Below are 18,853 nucleotides of genomic sequence, written 5' to 3' on the forward strand. Positions count from 1 at the left end.
ATGAATTTTTAAGGTGAAACTTGAGACAGTGAAGAATGAGGCTGTGGCTGACAGGCAGCTTTGGGAGCACTTTCCGTCTCTTAGGGTAGGTGCCAAGAGGGACACCTTGAAGGAAAAGTCAGGGAAGTGTTGGAGGTAACAAAGACTCCCTCAAAACTGATTCTGCAAGCCTTCAGGCATTTTTCATATCACACACAAATCATGCTGGATTTGTTTTCTTAAAGTAACTCCACAGTTTTTGAAGCTCTTTACTTCAACTACAAAAGGCAAATATACCAGTGAAATCACATCTTATGCTAGATTACAAAGAAAATTGAATGAAAATCGCTTAAACAAAGAATATTCGTTTGAACTCCCCTAAATTGCCCAAAGTCAGTATGGTATCATTTCTCCACATCAGCCAGTGCTTCCCCCAGCATTACTTGCAGTCTCTCTGATTGAATACTTGCAAGGAAACTTTCATTTACCATCAAAATAGGCTCAAGAAAGAGACCCTCAGTCTAGGAGAAGCTCCCACATATCAAAGCAGCGATATGTGGGATATGAAGGAACCTGGTAGCTCGGCTAGTAAAGAATTCACCTGCAATGCAGGAGACTCCAGTTTGCTTCCTGGGTCAGAAAGGTCCCCTGGAGGAGGACATGGCAACCCACTCCAGTATTCTTGCCTGGAGAATCCCCATGGACAGAGGAGCCTGGCAGGCTACAGTCCATAGGGTTGTAAAGAGTCGGACATTACTGGGCAACTAAACACAGCACAGATTCTGCCTACCTTAAAACTAGCCCTAACCCCAACCACCTCAAACTCATGCCAGGTCATATATATGTATCACTTCCATTCTCCCTAGCTTTTTCTTCCCCACCCCTCAACACCAAGTTTATGAGGTTAAATTCCTATAAAGGTAGTCTGTGGGGCTTTTCAGGTGGCTCAGTGGTAAAGAAATCACCTGCGAAGTAGGAGATGTGGGTTAGATTTCTAGGTCAGGACGATCCCTTGGAGAAGGAAGTGGCATCCGACTTCAATATTCTTGCCTGAGAAATCCCATGGACAGAGGAGCCTGGTGGACTGTAGTCCATGGGGTCACAATAATTAGACACGACTGAGCACACATGGGCCTTAGCGACTAAACAACAACAAAGCTAGTCTGTGTAAAAAACAAGGTTAGCAATTTGACTAAGAGTACAGTATATGGGTCAGACTGAGTTTGAACCCTGGCTCTGCAACTTGCTGGCTATGCGTCTTTAGGTAAGTTACGTAATCACTCTGAGCCTCCTTTTCCTCATCTGCAAAAGGTGCATAAAAGCATCACTTACCTCTTAGGGTTGTTCTGAATATTGAATGAATTCTTACTTGTAAATCATATAGAGCCTTGTCCAGAATCATAGGAAATACTATTTCAATGTTTGTTAAATTAAGAAATAATCCATCATATTTTCCCCATTTTTTAAAAGGAAGAAATGTCAGGTCGCCTATCTGAGCCTCCCATAAACTTTGTTTGATGCCTAATACTGAGAGTTACAAACCCCATTTTTCTAACTCAAAGCCTCATATTGTTTCTTTTGCTGCCCCAGAGAATGAAAAAGTAAGAAACATGACTTCTGTCCTTTTGTATTGAATTCCTTTGCAGATCAGCCTCCCCAGATCACATTTGTATTAAGTCAAAGACCCTGGACCCAATGGCCATCTTCTTCACCAGTGGGACCACAGGCTTCCCCAAGATGGCAAAGCACAGCCACGGATTTGCTTTACGATCCTATTTCCCTGCATGGTAGGAAAGAGGGCACCAACTTAGAAGCTGGGCCACAGATATGGGGTGGAGTGTGCATGTGTATGTGCTGGGAAAGGAACTCTGGGTGGAATTGACCCCATCCTGTTTATTCTTTTTGCTGTCTTTGGTTCAGACCCCTAAGGGTGTGAGTATAGGCTAGGTATAAGTGTTTGCTGACAGAGACCTCTGAATGTCAAAAGAGGAACCTTTGGGTCCTACCTAAGCACCTTCAGAGGAGATGGGTAGAAACAGAAGGCATTCTGAAAACCACACAAATGACAAGCCTCTGTGTCCCTGTCAGTGGCTCCAGGGTTTGGCGGGAAAGAGAAAATGCTCCAGCAGTGTGACCTTACGTGACAGATCCTCTCCCTCCTCAACTGCGGACAAACTGGGCATGGAGTTTCCCAATCATGAGCTCTTAGGGAAAATAATGTCTGAAACTAATCCACACTAAGCCACTTCCCTATCGTGAAACAAACATAGAGCTGAAGCTGGGATAACTGTTTAATCAATGTTAAACCAAACTCTTCTCCCTCTTCTTCCCCTCTTCCAAATAATAATATTCAGACCAAACCATGTTCTATATATTTTCTAACTTTTCAACCAAACCAGGGGAGGAGAAGGCTTTTTGGAGACAGTTGATATCTGTACTAATGATAAAAACTAAGTAGCAAAACCCTGAGGAATGAGGGTGGAAAGAAGGGGAGGATAGTAGTCACAATAGTATCTGAGGCCAACTGTATTTTGGAGATAGCAGGAAATTGTTGCAGCTGAAGACGTCTGATGTCTTCTGGTGCCTGTCAGACACAGGCTGGATTCTGGCTACCTTGGGGTGCCTACTTGAACCATGGACATCGGGGTCTACAGTCTTTGCTCATCATCTGCCTCAGTTTGACCCTAAGGTCATTATAGAGGTAAGAAGATTAACCTTTCAACATCAACAAACTCCCAGAAGAAAGTCATTTCAAGCTCAAAAGTTGGACCCAATTGAGAAATATTTTATTTAGCAAAGAAGTCTCTTAACACAACCCTGGCTCTGGGTTTCTTAAAGTGTGAAGCACTAAACCAATCATTGTATCAGAATTACATCAAGATGTAACCTTGAAGAAAACACACATGGCAAACCTTTCCCTAGACCTATGGATCAGACTTTGTGGACTTGGGAACCAGAATATAATTTCTGAGAAATGAAAGCAAGCTCAGGTCTCATGGATCCTGGCTCTACCAGGGCCAGGTAGCTGGAGTGTAAATGTGTGTGTGTGCATGGGGGTGTGTGGGGGTGTGTGTGTATACTCAATTTAATGATGTGTTTAGAAACAGAGGCCTTGGAATATGGCAGAGCTAGTTACTTATCCCATGTTTGACATTTATTAGTGGCACTCTGAGCTTCAGTTTCCTTATCTGTAAAATGGGAGTTTTAGTGGTTGCTATCTCCAAAATTGTTGGGAGTATTAATGAGATTATGTGTGAAGTGCTTAGCCCTGAAAGTAGCACATAGAAAGTAATAAATGGTAGCAGTTGCTGTTAAGTATACATTATGATAGTAATTGAGGTCACCTGCATGAACACCTTCTCTGTATTTCTCTTCACCTGAAAATTGTGTCTCCACTCACTCCCCTGCTTTAAATCTCAGAGGCAGACATGCCTCTTCACCTCTCAAAGTCCAGCTCCCACTTGACACCTGCTGCCAGTCTTGTTCTTTTCCCTGCCCTCCGTTTGGAGCCCCTCTCTATTACTCTTAAACTCACTAAACCTTTTCTCCTGTATTTTCAATCTTTCACTTTTCATTGATGCTACTCCCTCAGTCAATAAACATATTCAAAGTTCCTCATCCTAAAAATATCTTCCTTTCACCTTGGTACACATTGGACCAGCCCCATCTTTCTTTCCTTAATGTCAAATTGTTCCATAGAACATTCTCCACTTGCGACAGCCACAGCCTCTTTACCCAGCTTACTCCTGAACATTGTACTCTTCCAAGACCCTGCCCTCAACTTTCCCTCCCTTCCAAGTAATTTCCTTCTCTTCAGTTTCTCCAGCAGGTGCATCTACTCAGGTGGCTCTCAAAATTATCTCCTCTTTCCTCTCCCAGATAGTTTCACCACATCTTTCTGCTGGCTGGTTAGGTCTATCTGATCATCCCTTCAACACCTGAAACTACCCCTTCCATTTCTCCTTCCCTGATCCTATATCACTATCTGCCTCTCCTTCTTTATTTCCCCCCTTCATTCTACCAGTCTCTGAGGCATAAAGCTGCACAAACGACCTCAATCTGCTACCTTTCCTCTTCCCCTGCCAGGTCCAACTCTCCTTTCCCTACAAGGGGTGTCCCTAAAGTCTCAGTGTATTTTAGGCTTGAATTATTTCAAAGTATTATCTCTACAAATTTACTCCAAACTGCATTTGAAAGTTTGTTCACTCTATTTTATACTTGTTACTTTCATGAACTTTTAATAGTAAGCTTTTGAATTGACTTATTAATAGTTTCAATCTCTTATTGAAGATGGGAGATAGTGACTAAAATGAAAAGTGTTAAATTAAAAAATTACTATTCAAATTCACAAAACAAAACTTTCCCTCAATCCATTCTCTGACCAACACCTCAACTTAGGCTTTCTTGTGTTCCCCCACTAGTACCTGACACATGCCATGTATTAAATTCATGCTCAGTTTATATATTGAAAGAATTAACAAATGAATAAATGGGCTCCCCTAGAGGAAAGATCAGAATTAAAATGCTAATAACAGATTTGTATTTTAAATCTTCATTGTGAAAATAAGGTTTCTTCTCTCCTCACTTTCTAGACATTGTTCAAATATCCAATTACCCAATGCCTTGCTGCACCCTCTGTATATCGAATGATTTTGCAGCATAATTTCACCAGGTAAGGTAGAAGTGGCTGTGGCTGGTAACAAGAATATTTGGGTACCATTTTAAGTAATCTGATAAACTGAAGTCTGTTTTTAACTATGGTTCTTTGAGGATACTCTGTGTGTGTGTGTGTGTGTGTGTGTGTGTGTGTGTGTGTGTGTATGCTGAGTGTTGGTGGTGATAATTAGCAGCTAATCTTAGTTCTGTACACAAGACTCGGAGAACCAAATGAAACATTCAGTGAACCTTCATCATTTTGTTTATTTTTCAAGCATTTTTGTTGTGAAATAAACATACAGAAAAATGCATAAGATACACATTTACAGATTAATGAGTTGCTGAAAAAAAAACATCTATGTAACTACTCACTGAAGTCACAAAAAGAGAATATTGCCAGCCCCCCAAAGCTCTTCTCATGCCTCTCCATCTCCCCTAAAGGAATCTACTGTCTTGGCTTTTATGGCGTTCATTTCCTCATTTTTCCCTTAGTTTACTTCCTAAGGAAATATCCCCAGAAAAATTGTTCTATTTTACTTGCTTTTGAACTTCATGTAATTATACATTGTTCTATAGTATCTGACCTAGTTTTTCACCTTTATGTTTCTAAGATGTGTCTGCATTGTCACCTGATACTGGAGTCAATTTCCATTACTGTAAAATATCACATTTTATAACAGTACCACATTTTTAATGAATTCTATTAATGGACATTTGGGGGCTATTGATTAATGCTACATCAAATTCTTGTACATGTCTAGTGATGCATAAACACACATTTCTGCAGAACTTCTCTGGGAAAGGAATTGCTAGGTCACACTGACATTGCACCCTACTACTTTGTTTTCCAAAGTATTCAACCAATGTATGCTTCCACTAGGAGGGTAGGAGAATTCCCATTGTTCCATATGTTTGGTAGTATTCAGTTCAGTTCAGTTCAGTTCAGTTCAGTCACTCTGTCGTGTCCGACTCTTTGCAACCCCATGAATCGCTGCATGCCAGGCCTCCGTGTCCATCACCAACTCCCAGAGTTTACTCAAACTCATGTCCATTGAGTTGGTGATGCCATCCAGCCATCTCATCCTGTGTCGTCCCCTTCTCCTCCTGCCCCCAATCCCTCCCAGCATCAGGGTCTTTTCCGTTGAGGCAACTCTTCACATCAGGTGGCCAGAGTATTGGAGTTTCAGCTTTAGCATCAGTCCTTCCAATGAACACCCAGGACTGATCTCCTTCAGGATAGGCTGGTTGGATCTCCTTGGAGTCCAAGGGACTCTCAAGTGTCTTCTCCAACACCACAGTACAAAGCATCAATTCTCTGGCGCTCAGCTTTCTTCACAGTCCAACTCTCACATCTATACATGACCACTGGAAAAACCATAACCTTGACTAAGACGGACCTTTGTTGGCAAAGTAATGTCTCTGCTTTTCAATATGCTATCTAGGTTGGTCATAGGTAGTATTAGTTATTGTCAAAGTTTTAAATTTTGCCAACCTAATATGTTTATATTCTCTGGTTTTGTTTTTGCATTTTCACATGTTTGTGGATTATTTTTTAACTAACTTGAAATCTGTTCTTTGAACCTTATGGTCGATTATATAACTCTTATATAACTTACATAACTCTGAAAGTGAAATGGCTAGTTCAAAATCAGAGCTAATATGTTTTAGACATGAGTTAAAATATTAAGGAGTTCAGTTTATTAAGATAACTGAAATACAGCTTGATTTTATTCAGGAACCCTCAATCTGGTTGAAGTATGTTTCCAACGTTACTTCAAATCTTATATTACAGTCTCTTGTTGTGACAACCCTGAGAAGGTGACCAAGCCTAGTTAAAGTTCAACCAGGGCTTAACTATTGACTCCACTGGACACTCTGCCCATTTTATGTATTTCGGATAAAGCTCAGTAAGAATGAGAAACATGCTCTCAATGAAACCAGTCATCCTGTCCATTACTACTGGCTCTGTTTGTACCAAGAGAGAGTGATAGCTGTCCCAGCTCAGCATCATGCCAACTGCTACTAAGACCTCAATCACATTTACCCACTTCCTTCAGGGAATCCATCATTTTGTGATAGTTTCTGTGTTATTTATGGACATTGTCATGGAGAAATGGATGAGAGGATTTACACACACAATGTACCTGGCAAACTACTGCAAATGTTCACAGCAGACTTTTCTGTTCAGTCCAGAATTCCTTCAGGGCTGCTACCTGTGATCCTTTTCTTTTCTTACAGAAAACTCAATCTTCCTGATGTCCTGAGCAATTCATTTCCAACCCCCAATTCGTGTTCTCCAGCCAGAGAATAAACAAAAACTCTTCAATTCATATAAATCCACTGAAGGCAGTAGAGTTTTATTATCATCCTAGCATAACCTTGGGGTCTTATCCCTCAGTTCTTATGGTTTATGAAATATCCCTTTTAGCTACACAGAATGCTTAGAATGAGTTCTAAGCACACTCCCCACCTCCATTAGATCAACATCCAAATTCAATTCTGATCTCTGTGATTTAACCCTTTAGACTCACCACCACCACCACTTAGCTTCTTCTAGAGGAGTTAACAGGGACCAAAAGGAAATGAGTGACTTCCACCTGGATCTGACCGTTAGTAAAATGCCCAGAAGGCAAAGTAAGAAAGTGAAGAAGCAGAAGCATGAATGATCCAGATGACAGTGCTGTTAACATCCTGGGCCTCAAGTAGAGCACCCAAGCCTAATCTGAGTCTCTGTTGACACCTTGCCTTCCCCTCAGTCTTAGGTTCCCCACTCTGGAACACTGCCTTACTGGTGGGGAAGCCCTGCTGCCCGAGGAGCAAGAACAGTGGAACAGACAGACAGGGGTTCTGCTCCACCAAGCCTACGGACAGTCGGAAACGGTAGGTGAAATGTCCCTTCTGGACCAGTCAAGATGTGCTCATCACTGAGCTCAGGAGATAAGCTGAATCATGCTGAGGACTTGCAGAGGCACCACTGTATGCACAGCATTGCTCAAAGCCAATGGGAGGCCTCAGAGCTCTTAGCTAATTCATCCCAAACAAATTGACAGAAAAGACAATTCGCAGCTCATCCATTTGTCAAAAGACCAACATGCTGAAAACTACTGGGAAAAAAACTTAGAAAAGGGTCTAAGGACATGCCACTGTACCTGTGATAATCGGTTTAAGGGAGCCCAGGAGGGGCAGTGGGATCGACGGCATTCCCCAGAAACATGCAGGCCACCACCCCAGATCCTGTCCACTTCACCATCTCTTCCTAGGCAGCACCTAGAGGAGCAGGCAGGAACTGGTACTAGAAGTTCACTAGTTTATTTCTGCCTGTTTAGAGAACAGACAGCTTTGATTGTGAGACACTAGCACGGGGAGAGACTTCTATATACACCCCCATATACACACAGCGTGATCCCCAAAAGGATCACTGACCAGTCAGCTGGGCAGGGCATTCATAGTATCATGCATGTCTTAACCACAAGGGCTTTATCCATGATATTGTGATCAGGTACTTTTCTTCCAACACTTTCTCAATCCATTTCCCATGCTGGACCAAGCAAGTTTCCCCTACCTCCCTATCATCCCTTTAGGCAACAGAGGGATGACTGTCATCTCAGGACCTGGAGCAAAATAGATGTTCTAGACCCAATTCACTTGTCTGACATTATTTTCCAAAACAAAAATTAAATAATCAGTTTTGGGGTCTGCTTCCAGGTCTGAGAAATGTTAAGACTCTAGGTATGTCCTTGCTGGTTTACAGTTTTTATTCGGACAAGGAGAATGAGGTTAGAACTACACACTACACCCATGACACTTGACCCTTTTTCTCAATGACTCATAACAGAATACTCTCCGATACCTAGATGGTGCTTCATTTCACCAAAAGTTTTCACACCTGTCCACGCATCTGTGCCTATAGTATGAGCAGTGACAGCCGGGGAGAAAGTGCTTCTTCTTCCAGGAGCTCAGACCCCCGTCCAGATCTCAGCCTTCCAGTTATAGGTTTCAAGACTGTAGGCATATTACTGAGTCTTGCACAGTAGAGCTTTCACATCTCTAAAATGGAAATGCAATGCCAATCTTGCCAGGTTGTGATAAGGTAAATGAAAGAAACTATACACATCTCTGGGCACAGTGCCCAACTCTTACTGCATTTATGGTTTTCATTGTTGGTTTTTAGGTAGATATTGTGTTTAGATGCTGGGGGTGCAGAGATGGGTGGGACATCTCTATTCTCTGAATGCTCATTATCTACTGAGGGAAACAGACTAACAACAACAAATATAATGCCCTATTGGCAACAATGGAAGTGTGTGGGAAAATACTACAGAAAGAGAATCTTCCAACTTACTTTTCTTGGGACCTGAATGATAGTTAGAAGTAGTTGTTTATTGAATACTTGGTGTGTGCCTGGCACACACTCAAAAGCACTCAAAGTGATAAATGTTGTAATTATCCTCCTTTGACAGAAGAGGAAATCAAGGGGGATTAATTGGTACATGGCTAGCCAAGGGTGGAGTCAAGATTCATCCTGTGGTCTATCTGGGTATAAAGCTCTTAACTCTAGGAAGAATGATATTTTAGAGAACTGTTAAGAAGGAAAAAGCTTCATCAGGAAGACTGAAGGAGTAGGGCAGTGCAAAGGGAACAACATGAACAATGTGAATAATTGCAACATAACTCTGAAAAGTAGTTGAGGCAGCTCCAAGTAAATGTTTGTTAAATGGATTCATGGCCTTCTCCCGGCACACTGACACATGTCCAGTATACAGTGTGAACTCCACAGCCTACATTACATGCCCCCAGCCTGGAGCTTACTCCTCTGCTTCTTCTTGGCCTCTCCCACTGGACTCAGACCCAGCATCAGGCTCAGTCCCAGTTCATGTCAGATGCAGTGAATGCCTGCTGACTAGAGTTGGGTCAATGCCTTCCAGCTTCCCCACAAGGGCTCTTTGCATAGCATTAAATGACATTTGTGAGCGTGGATGCTGTGTTTGATTCTTGCGGCTTTGTGATCAGCCTAGACTCTTGGCCAACCCCAGTTCTCTTCTTTTGTCAACAGGGAATAGGTTGTGGCACTCTCCGGGGGATGAAGATCAAGCCAGGTTCCATGGGGAAGGCCATCCCACCCTTTGACATTCAGGTTTGATGGGAAAGATATTGGCAGAGAGCAGTTAGTATTTGGCTAAGATTAGACCATCGTGTGGCATGAGATGACAGAACCAGCCATGCCTCCCAGTTGTCCTTTCTACTTTTCTGCCTACATTTCCTCTAATTTCCTGGGGAGGTTTCTGTTGAGAACTGCAATGTCCTGGGCACGAGTGCAGTTTGCCAGGACGCAAGAGGCCTCGCTCACCCAGTCTGGAGAAAGAGTACTTACAGCAGCACTGGAGGCTGTCTCCACTACTGGTGCTATTAGTCTTTCCTGATCCATGTTTTCTAGCTTGAAGACACATTTGGGATGTGTGTTTATCTATGAAACAAATAGATTCACCCATGACTTGGATTTCACCATTTGCTGGCTTCAAAGACTTCTGACAGTTTTATTATTTTCTGAGATGGCTCCTCTATCCCAAACCCTTTCCCCAGTTACCTCTACTGTGTCACATCAATAAGCCAGGCAATATTTGGGTGGGGCAGGAATGTTGGGGATCCTTGCAGGGTGGGATTCATAGATCTCTTGCTCCAGATCATTGATGACAAGGGCAATATCCAGCCTCCCAACACGGAAGGAAACATTGGCATCAGGATCAAGCCCACCAGGCCCATTGGCCTCTTCATGTACTATGAGGTAAGAACACACCATCTGCTGCCAAACAGGCTCCAAGAATCCTCACAGGGAGTTGTGTAGGTGATAACAGACTGGGCTCAACTCTGCATCCTGAAACTTCTTCCGTCTTCCTTTATTCATGCCAAGTCAATGAAATCTGCTTTAATTAATCTCAAAGCTCATAATGTGGTCCTACATCCCTTTTTATCATAACCCATCTGACACTTACAGGATGGCTAATGGAGTAGATAACAGCTTAACTTCAGAACCAACAGACTTGAAGTCCAACTGTCTCTTCTGGTTAAGAATGTTGGCTTTGAATGGGTCCAAATCATACCAACCTACTGCCAACAGAATGCACACGAATCTATTAAATCCTGCTGAGCCTCCAGGGGTGTCATTATCCCCTATTTCAGAGGAAGAAACTGCAGATTGAAAGCTTGACCTGTCTTCCCCAAGACAATTAAATGGCAGGATTAGGGTTCAAAGTGATGTGTTTTAGGCCCCAAACTCTAAATGAGAAATTCAGTGATTAGAGAAATCTACAATAAAGGAATCTACAAAAAATATAAGGAAACCTGCTATAACTCTTCATCAGACAAACTCTAGCTAGCAGTGGTCACGAAAAGGAAATTCTCAGCTTCCAAGCTTGACTGTGGAAGTGTAGACAAGCCCTGAAACTGATCTCAGACTCCATCCCGTTTCTATAAGGTCACAGCCATTGGTGTCACTGTTGTCCTCACACTGTGGCCTGGAGTGGGAAGGGAATCCTGGTTCTCTTGTGGTGCTATGTTGAGAAGCAATTATGCAAGTCTTAGCCTTCATTCTCAGTAGCACAATTTAAAGGTTGGATAAAAGAGAAATACACACAGAGTAACAGGCATACAGATCATCAGTTCTTAATCCTGCTTACAAGTTAGAATTATTTGAGGAAATATTTTTTTAAATGGTAGGATCCAACCACAGAGATTTTTGTTGAATTGAATTGGGGTAGTCAAGAGAAATGACTTAAAAAAAATTGTACATGACGTATTTTATTTTGCAAAAGTGTCTTCACATATGGCCACATCGATTTCTCCCATTTCACATGCTCTCGTGGCAAAGAGACATCACTGTTCCATTAAGATTTGTTGGTTTATATTCTGTTCTTTCATTTCCTTTTTCTTGAAGTAAAATATATATTTATATATATGTAACATAAAGCTTACTCTTTTCACTATTCTTGAGCATACAATTCAGTAGCACTGAGTAAAATTTATAATATTGCATAACCATCACCACTATGCATCTGCAGAAAAATTTCACCACCCCCGGAAGAAATTCTGTTCCCATTGAACTGTAGCTCCCTACTCCCCTTCCATGGGGTTGTTCCGTCCATTATTGAAAGTAATATATTGAACTCTTCAATTTTTATATAGAACTGTGTATTTCTCCCTTGAATTCTGTCAATGTTTATTTTATATAATTCTGATTTCTCCGTTTAATTCTGTCGGTGTTTGCATCAAATATTTGGTACTAGGCTATTAAATGTGTACTTGCTTCTAAACGTTATATTGTCTTGGTGAGTTAACCCTTTTTTCAATATGTAATATCCTTTTCTTATCACTTGTAACAGATTTAACTTCAAGTTTACTTTGTCTAATGTTATTAGATAGCTACCTCAGCTCTCTTTTGGCTCCTAATTGAAGGGAATATCTTTTTCCACACATATGAGTGCAGATAAAAAACTAGGGAAATCTGAGTAAGATTTGTGGATGGTATCAATGTCAATGTCCTAGTTGTGATATTGAACATTATTTTTGCAAGATGTTACTATGGGGAGAAACTGTGTAAAAGGTAGGTAAGATCGCTCTTATTATTTCATATGAAACTGGAAGTGTTAGTTGCTCCGTCATGTCCAACTCTTTGGGACCCCATAGACTGTAGCCTGCCAGGCTCCTCTGTCCATGGAATTCTTCAGGCAAGAATACTTGAGTTGGTTGCCATTTCCTTCTCCAGAGAATCTTCCCAACCCAGGGATTGAACCTAGGCATTGCAGGCAGATTCTTTATCATCTGAGCCACCAAGGAAACCCATATTCTTTATTATGCTGTGTTTAGTCGTTTATTGTGTCCAACTCTTTGCAACCCCATGTACTGTAGGCCACCAGGCTCCTCTGCTCATGGGGTTTCTCCAGGCAAAAATACTGGAGTTGGTTGCCATTTCCTCCTCCAGGGGATATTCCCAACCCAGGGGTCGAACCCACCTCTCTCACTTCGCAAGGGGATTCTCTACCATCTGAGCCACGAGAGAAGCCCAGTTATTTCTCATAACTGCATGCAAATATACAATTATCTTAAAAGTTTAATTAAAACACCATTTTCATAGTCTTTGTGTGAGGCTCAAATAGGTAATATTTTGAGAAGAAAATTCATTCAGCAAACATTTATTGACACCTCCCATCTGTCCAGGCACTGTGTGAATGCTGAGCTTAGAAGAGAGAATAAAATAAATGGAGTTATACTCTAGTAGAAATTTTATTCTACTGGAGTACCACACAAAATTGAGTTGTTATTTTTTTTTAATGCTCTTAAAATTTGCTTAGTATTGTTCATTATTTTACCAATAGCATGCATTGAGTGCTTGCATGCAATGAAAATAGAGAGAGATAAAAACTGCCCAAGTCAGGTAGAGCAGGATTTGAAGCCAGTATCTGAACCCTGTGTTGAGGCTCATCATCTCTAAACTCACTGCTTTCAACAAGGGAGTGCTGTTCTCTTTGCAGAATAACCCAGAGAAAACAGCTGAAGTGGAATGTGGGGACTTTTATAACACTGGGGACAAAGCAACTATTGATGAAGAGGGCTACTTCTGGTTCCTTGGGAGGAGTGATGATGTCATCAATGCATCCGGGTAGGTGTAGCTGACCCTGAGCCAGAAGGTATCACTCCCATATGCCTAGTGGGATCTAGCTTGCCCAGACATTCCTTCATGCATTGGTGATAGACTCTCAGACTAGATCTGAGCCATGGTAAGACATCATGCAATTTAAAGGGACTGGGAAGGAAAACTTAACTTTGGTCCCTCTTTGTCAAGGGAGCTTATTCTGTGTGCTCCTCTGATGAAGCACACACCACAAAAAAACATAACAATAACATTAATAAAATTCACCTTTATGGAAGATGTATTATGTGACAGCGCTCTGTGCAGTGTTTTATACAATCCACTTCTCAGTGCTAGAAGGTAGATGTGATTATGCCCATTCTATTTTTGTTTTTTTTTTAAATTGTAGGGAAGGGGGCCCACACTGTGCAGCATGAGGGATCTTAGTTCCCTGAGTGGGGATTGAACCCATGCCCTCGGCAGTGGAAGCAGAGTCCTAACCACTGAACCACCAAGGAATTCCCTTGATTATGCCCATTTTACATGAGGAAACAGAGCCAGTGACCAGTGGAAAAAAACTTGCCTGAAGTTTCAAAGGCAGTAGAGGGTGCAGCCCAGATTTTAACAAAAACGGTCTGACTCCAATTCTGTTGTTCCTAACTCTTAAATAATTTATAAAGAAAATAAAATGACACATTACATAGTTTAGGAACAGGACATAAAATTTCAACAAATGTTAAAGAGAAAGAATTTTCATGCCAGAGGAAGCTGCTTGACTTCAGGAATTCACATTTCAGTCCTCTTACACAGCCTTTGCACAAGCCTCTGGCTCCCTGTGACCGTTTCCCTCTGTGCCAGGGGAAGATGTCTCTCCAAAAGGTGAGATCTGAGGGCCTGGGTCACCCTAGCCCTGGAATTTGCTCAGAAGGAACCATTGGTCCTGCAGGTACCGCATTGGGCCAGCAGAAGTAGAGAATGCCCTGGCAGAGCACCCAGCGGTGGCCGAGTCTGCTGTGGTGAGCAGCCCGGACCCGGTTCGAGGAGAGGTGAGGAGGAGGACATGGGGGTCATCGTGGCTGGGTGTGGGACTGGGAAGACTCGTCCATGTATGGTCCAGGCCCATACCGACCCAGCCTTGGGTGGAGGGAGGGCCGTCAGTGTAATGTGCACTTAGACTATGTGGTCAGCAGGGGGCACTGTGGCCGCTTCTGTGACTGAAATGATGCTGATTGGGAATGCCGCGGCTGATGCCATCCAGGAGTTAATGAACGCTTTCTATGCACCAGTTCATTTATCCCTCACAGAGCACAATGAATTAAGGACTCTTTTTATACCTTTTTACAGAGAAGGAAACAGAGGCATGAAGAGGTTAAATAACTTGTCTGGATTACGCCGCTAATGAGTGGTAGAGTCAAAAGGGAAATTGAGGACTCTGGGTCCAGAGGATACATTCATTGATTCAACAAGTGTTCATTGAACACCTTCTGTGTACAATCCCTGTGAAATTAAATGAAGACATAAGTAATAATATGAAACTAATAGATTACCAACATTTATTAAATGCCAAGTTTTAACAATTATTAAATGTCCATAGAACTCTATCTACAATAATAGTGAAAATGGTGGTGATAACAATGATAGGAATGCAGACAAATTTAAACTAGCTTCATGTTTTATATGCATTATCTCATGGCATCTTTACCTAAACCTGATGAAGAATGAACCTCTTCTCTCCCCATTTCACAGGAAAGGAAATTGAGATTAAGGGAAGTTGTGATTTTTTCCGAGGCAAAAAGTGGAAATCAGAAGTATTCGGATTTCTAAAAGCTCAACTGTCAATTTGTTTTTCCATTAATTTAATGAGCATTTACCCTTTATTTTATTTTTGGCCACACAGTGCGGTATGGTATGTGGGATCTTAGTTTCCTGACCAGGGATGGAACAGCGCCCTCTGCTGCAGAGGAGAGTCTTAACCATCGGAAGTGCCAAGCATTTACTTTTGGAACTCTTGCCTGAGTCTCCCCTCTGGTTCATCACTACAGGTAGTGAAGGCATTTATTGTCCTGAACCCAGAATTCTTGTGCCGTGACCAAGATGAGCTCATCAAAGAGCTGCAGCAGCATGTGAAGTCAGTGACGGCCCCTTACAAGTACCCGAGGAAAGTGAGTGAGAGCAGATGGATGGGGTCTGGTCTTTTTGAGTGGTTCTGGGAATTCCAATGCCTGAAGTCCCATAGGATGTAATGTAGCTGGGGTGAAGCATTAGTACCCAAGAGAACTAAAATTTTTGTCTCCAGAAGAAGCTTTTCAGCTTATGGGTGTAGGGGAGCCCACTTAATTGGATAGAACCTCTACCCTGTGTCAGAAACTCATCCATTGCTGGCATGTCAACCTCAAGAAAAAATATTAGTTGTCCAAAGATATCCACGTAAGTTATTTATAATCTTTCAAAATTTGAAAACGACATCCAAATCAGCAACTTCCAAACTTTTAAAAAACATTATTTGCAGTGAGATATACATTTTATTAGGGCTTCCCTGGTGGCTCAGAGGTTAAAGCATCTGCCTGCAATGCGGGAGACCTGGATTCGATCCCTGGGTTGGGAAGATCCCCTGGAAAAGGAAATGGCAACCCACTCCAGTATTCTTGCCTGGAGAATCCCATGGACAGAGGACCCTGGTGAGCTACAGTCCACAGGGTCACAAAGAGTCGGACACGACTGAGTGACTTAACTAACTAATACATTTTATATTGCAATCCAGTATACATATACATACATAACAAACAAAAATTAGCAAAATGATATTTATCCTAACAATGTGTAATACATTCTGATTCTTTTTATTCAACTTCATTTGTTTTAAACTCCATGAATAACTTACAAAAAATGTTCAACAATAGAGAAAGGATTAAATTATTCAAGAAATCTAATATTATTCTGTAACTTAAAATGTGATTTTTATTTTTAACACAAAAATATCATGACAATATATTATTGAGATAATAATGCAGGTTATAAAAGAATATATGTAATACTATACTATTTGTTTAAAACAAAAAGTTAATATTTCCTTCTTTTGTAATAATACTTTGCTGCATTGTCTGAATGCTTATAATCCATACATATTATAAAGCTATATATTTAACATTTATTGAGCATTTACTATGTGTACCAGACCCTAGACTAAATGCTTTACGTGCATTTTTATTTTATTTAATCCTCTCCATAACCTGAGATAATCTTCCCAGTCTACAAAGAGGAAGCTGAGGCTCAAACACTCAAAGTAAATTGCCTGAGATTAGAATAAATAAAAGGTGGAATTTAAAACCATGTGTACCCACTGAAATGTTGTGAAGTAACTAGCCTCCAACTAATAAAAAATAAAAAAAAATTTAAAAAAATAAAAAAGCCATGTGTATCTGACAACAGAGTTCGTGCTACTAAGATTAGGATCTGATGCTTTTTCAAGAGCAGAATATAGGGTGCATAGCAGTTAAGAAGGGTTTGATGTTATTGTGGATAACAAATTTGTAGTGGGTTGTAACAAGGAAGATGTCTTTCTTGCTCATGCCACTTGTCCACCATGGCTTTCCTGGGGCCTTTGTTCCACATCTCCTCACCTTGGGACCAGGATAAAGGAACAACTGCCTTGTAGGTACCTACCAGAGTACTAGAAGAGATGGACAGAGAAGGTGGCCTGTCTCAGTGATTCCCAACTTTTTTATTAGAGGTGGCATACTTCACTCCTCATATTTCATTGGTCAAAGTACATCAAAGGGCTGCATCCAACTTCAGAGGGTAGGAGAAGAATTTAACAAATGGTGGACCCCCAAAATGGTGGCACCAGACTGTCCCATAGTGTCAACCTGTCTGGGGGTCTATGAAGGGGCTAAGGAGGAGAGCTGCTGGGAGTTGATAGAAAATGACGGGGGTCAGGGGAACTCAACTGGAATGGGTTTGCTTTATCTTCATCCAGGTGGAGTTTGTCTCAGAGCTGCCCAAAACCATCACTGGCAAGATAAAAAGAAGTGAGCTTCGGAAGAAGGAGTTTCAGAAGTAGTTGGCAAAAAACTCAGAAGCCGTCCTGCGATCTTGGCCAAATTCCTAACTGCCTCAGTTTCCTCATGATGGTGAGGATGAGGAGAGGAATGTTGAGAGAGATGACTTGAAAGAGAACCAGGAGGGACAACATTCCAGCATTTTGGTACTTTCAAATTAATATCAGTCACTGTCCTTTCTTCAAGTTCCCTGTTCCTCTAAGATTGCCCAGGTGAGTGGGCAGAATGGGGCTAAAGGAAATAAAATATTTGAGTTAGCGTCAACAGTGACTCTGTTGTGTGTTTATTTTGTGAGAGATCTGGTGCTAAATGTTCAGTTCAGTTCAGTTCAGTTGCTCAGTCATGTCCCACTCTTTGCGACCCATGGACGGCAGCACGCCAGGCTCCCCTGTCCAACACCAACTCCCTGAGCTGGCTCAAACTCATGTCCATCAAGTCAGTGATGCCATCCAACCATCTCATCCTCTGTCATCCTGTTCTCCTGCCTTCAATCTTTCCCAGCATCAGGGTCTTTTTCAAGGAGTCAGTTCTTTGCATCAGGTGGCTTCAGCCTCAGCATCAGTCCTTCCAATGAATATTCAGGACTGATTTCCATTAGGATTGACTGGTTTGATCTCCTTGCAGTCCAAGGGACTCAACAAGAGTCTTCTCCAATACCACAGCTAAATGCTGGCCCTCTGTAACTCCCAGAATCCGCATCAAAGATTGCCCCAGGGCCTGATTCTCACTCCTGGTTCCAGAGACTCTGGGTGACCCCTCACACTGGCTCAATGACCAGGAGCTGGAGGTCTAGGAGGACAGTCTGTGGGGCCCCAGGCATCTGGCTTGCCTCTCCCCATCTGGAGGGTGGGCAGGAGGCAGGGCATCTGTGGTGTCTCAGGAATGGAGCAGAGGGGAGGGCAGCCCAGCCTGGTGACCACACTTGCTTGCCAGACCATCTCTCTCCTTCCACCACCCAGTGGATCCACTGCCTCTCCTCCCACTAATAACGCTGATGCTGGTGCTTGCAGGTTCAGCTGGGGTCAGCACAGGTTAGTGAGAGTCCTACCCTCTGGGGACCCAGGAGTCCTGCAGGACTCCACCAGTTCTTCCAAGGGACACAGGAGCTTTGTTCCCCAGCCTCTTCCCAGGGGCCCAGAGTCCTCCCCAGACACTGCTCCTTATTGTGCCATCCAGGGCCCTCTGATCCCCCTGGCCTGTGATTCTGTGAACTAATCCTTCACGTCATTCATCCATGCAGACTGAGATGGAATCACCAGAGACTGGAAGGAGGGGAGGAAGTTCAGTTCAGTCGCTCAGTTGTGTCCAACTCTTTGCGACCCCATGGACTGCAGCACACTAGGCTTCCGTGTCCATCACCAACACATGGAGCTTGCTCAAACTCATGTCCATCAAGTTGGTGATGCCACCCAACCATCTCATCCTCTGTCATCCCCTTCTCCTCCCACCTTCAATCTTTCCCAGCATCAGAATCTTTTCTAATGAGTCAGTTCTTCGCATCAGATGGGCAAAGTATTGGAGTTTCAGCTTCAGGACT

The 18,853-nt window shown here is 42.4% G+C and overlaps 1 protein-coding gene across 1 annotated transcript in view; it reads left to right on the forward strand.

Moving 5' to 3' along the window:
• The window catches only part of ACSM1 (acyl-CoA synthetase medium chain family member 1), a 72,441-nt gene extending 54,861 nt beyond the window's left edge, over positions 1-17,580 (forward strand). The window contains exons 5-14 of the mRNA XM_043914451.1: positions 1,626-1,766; positions 2,521-2,680; positions 4,572-4,651; positions 7,392-7,515; positions 9,689-9,769; positions 10,316-10,417; positions 13,161-13,288; positions 14,205-14,304; positions 15,301-15,420; positions 17,235-17,580. Of these exons, the coding sequence (XP_043770386.1) occupies positions 1,626-1,766; positions 2,521-2,680; positions 4,572-4,651; positions 7,392-7,515; positions 9,689-9,769; positions 10,316-10,417; positions 13,161-13,288; positions 14,205-14,304; positions 15,301-15,420; positions 17,235-17,318 (1,120 nt within the window). The 3' untranslated portion in view covers positions 17,319-17,580. The remainder of the gene's footprint in view (positions 1-1,625; positions 1,767-2,520; positions 2,681-4,571; positions 4,652-7,391; positions 7,516-9,688; positions 9,770-10,315; positions 10,418-13,160; positions 13,289-14,204; positions 14,305-15,300; positions 15,421-17,234) is intronic.
• The last annotated feature ends 1,273 nt before the right edge of the window (positions 17,581-18,853 follow it).

This window comes from Cervus elaphus, chromosome 10, assembly GCF_910594005.1.
Source record: "Cervus elaphus chromosome 10, mCerEla1.1, whole genome shotgun sequence".
Classification (NCBI taxonomy): Eukaryota; Metazoa; Chordata; class Mammalia; order Artiodactyla; family Cervidae; genus Cervus; species Cervus elaphus.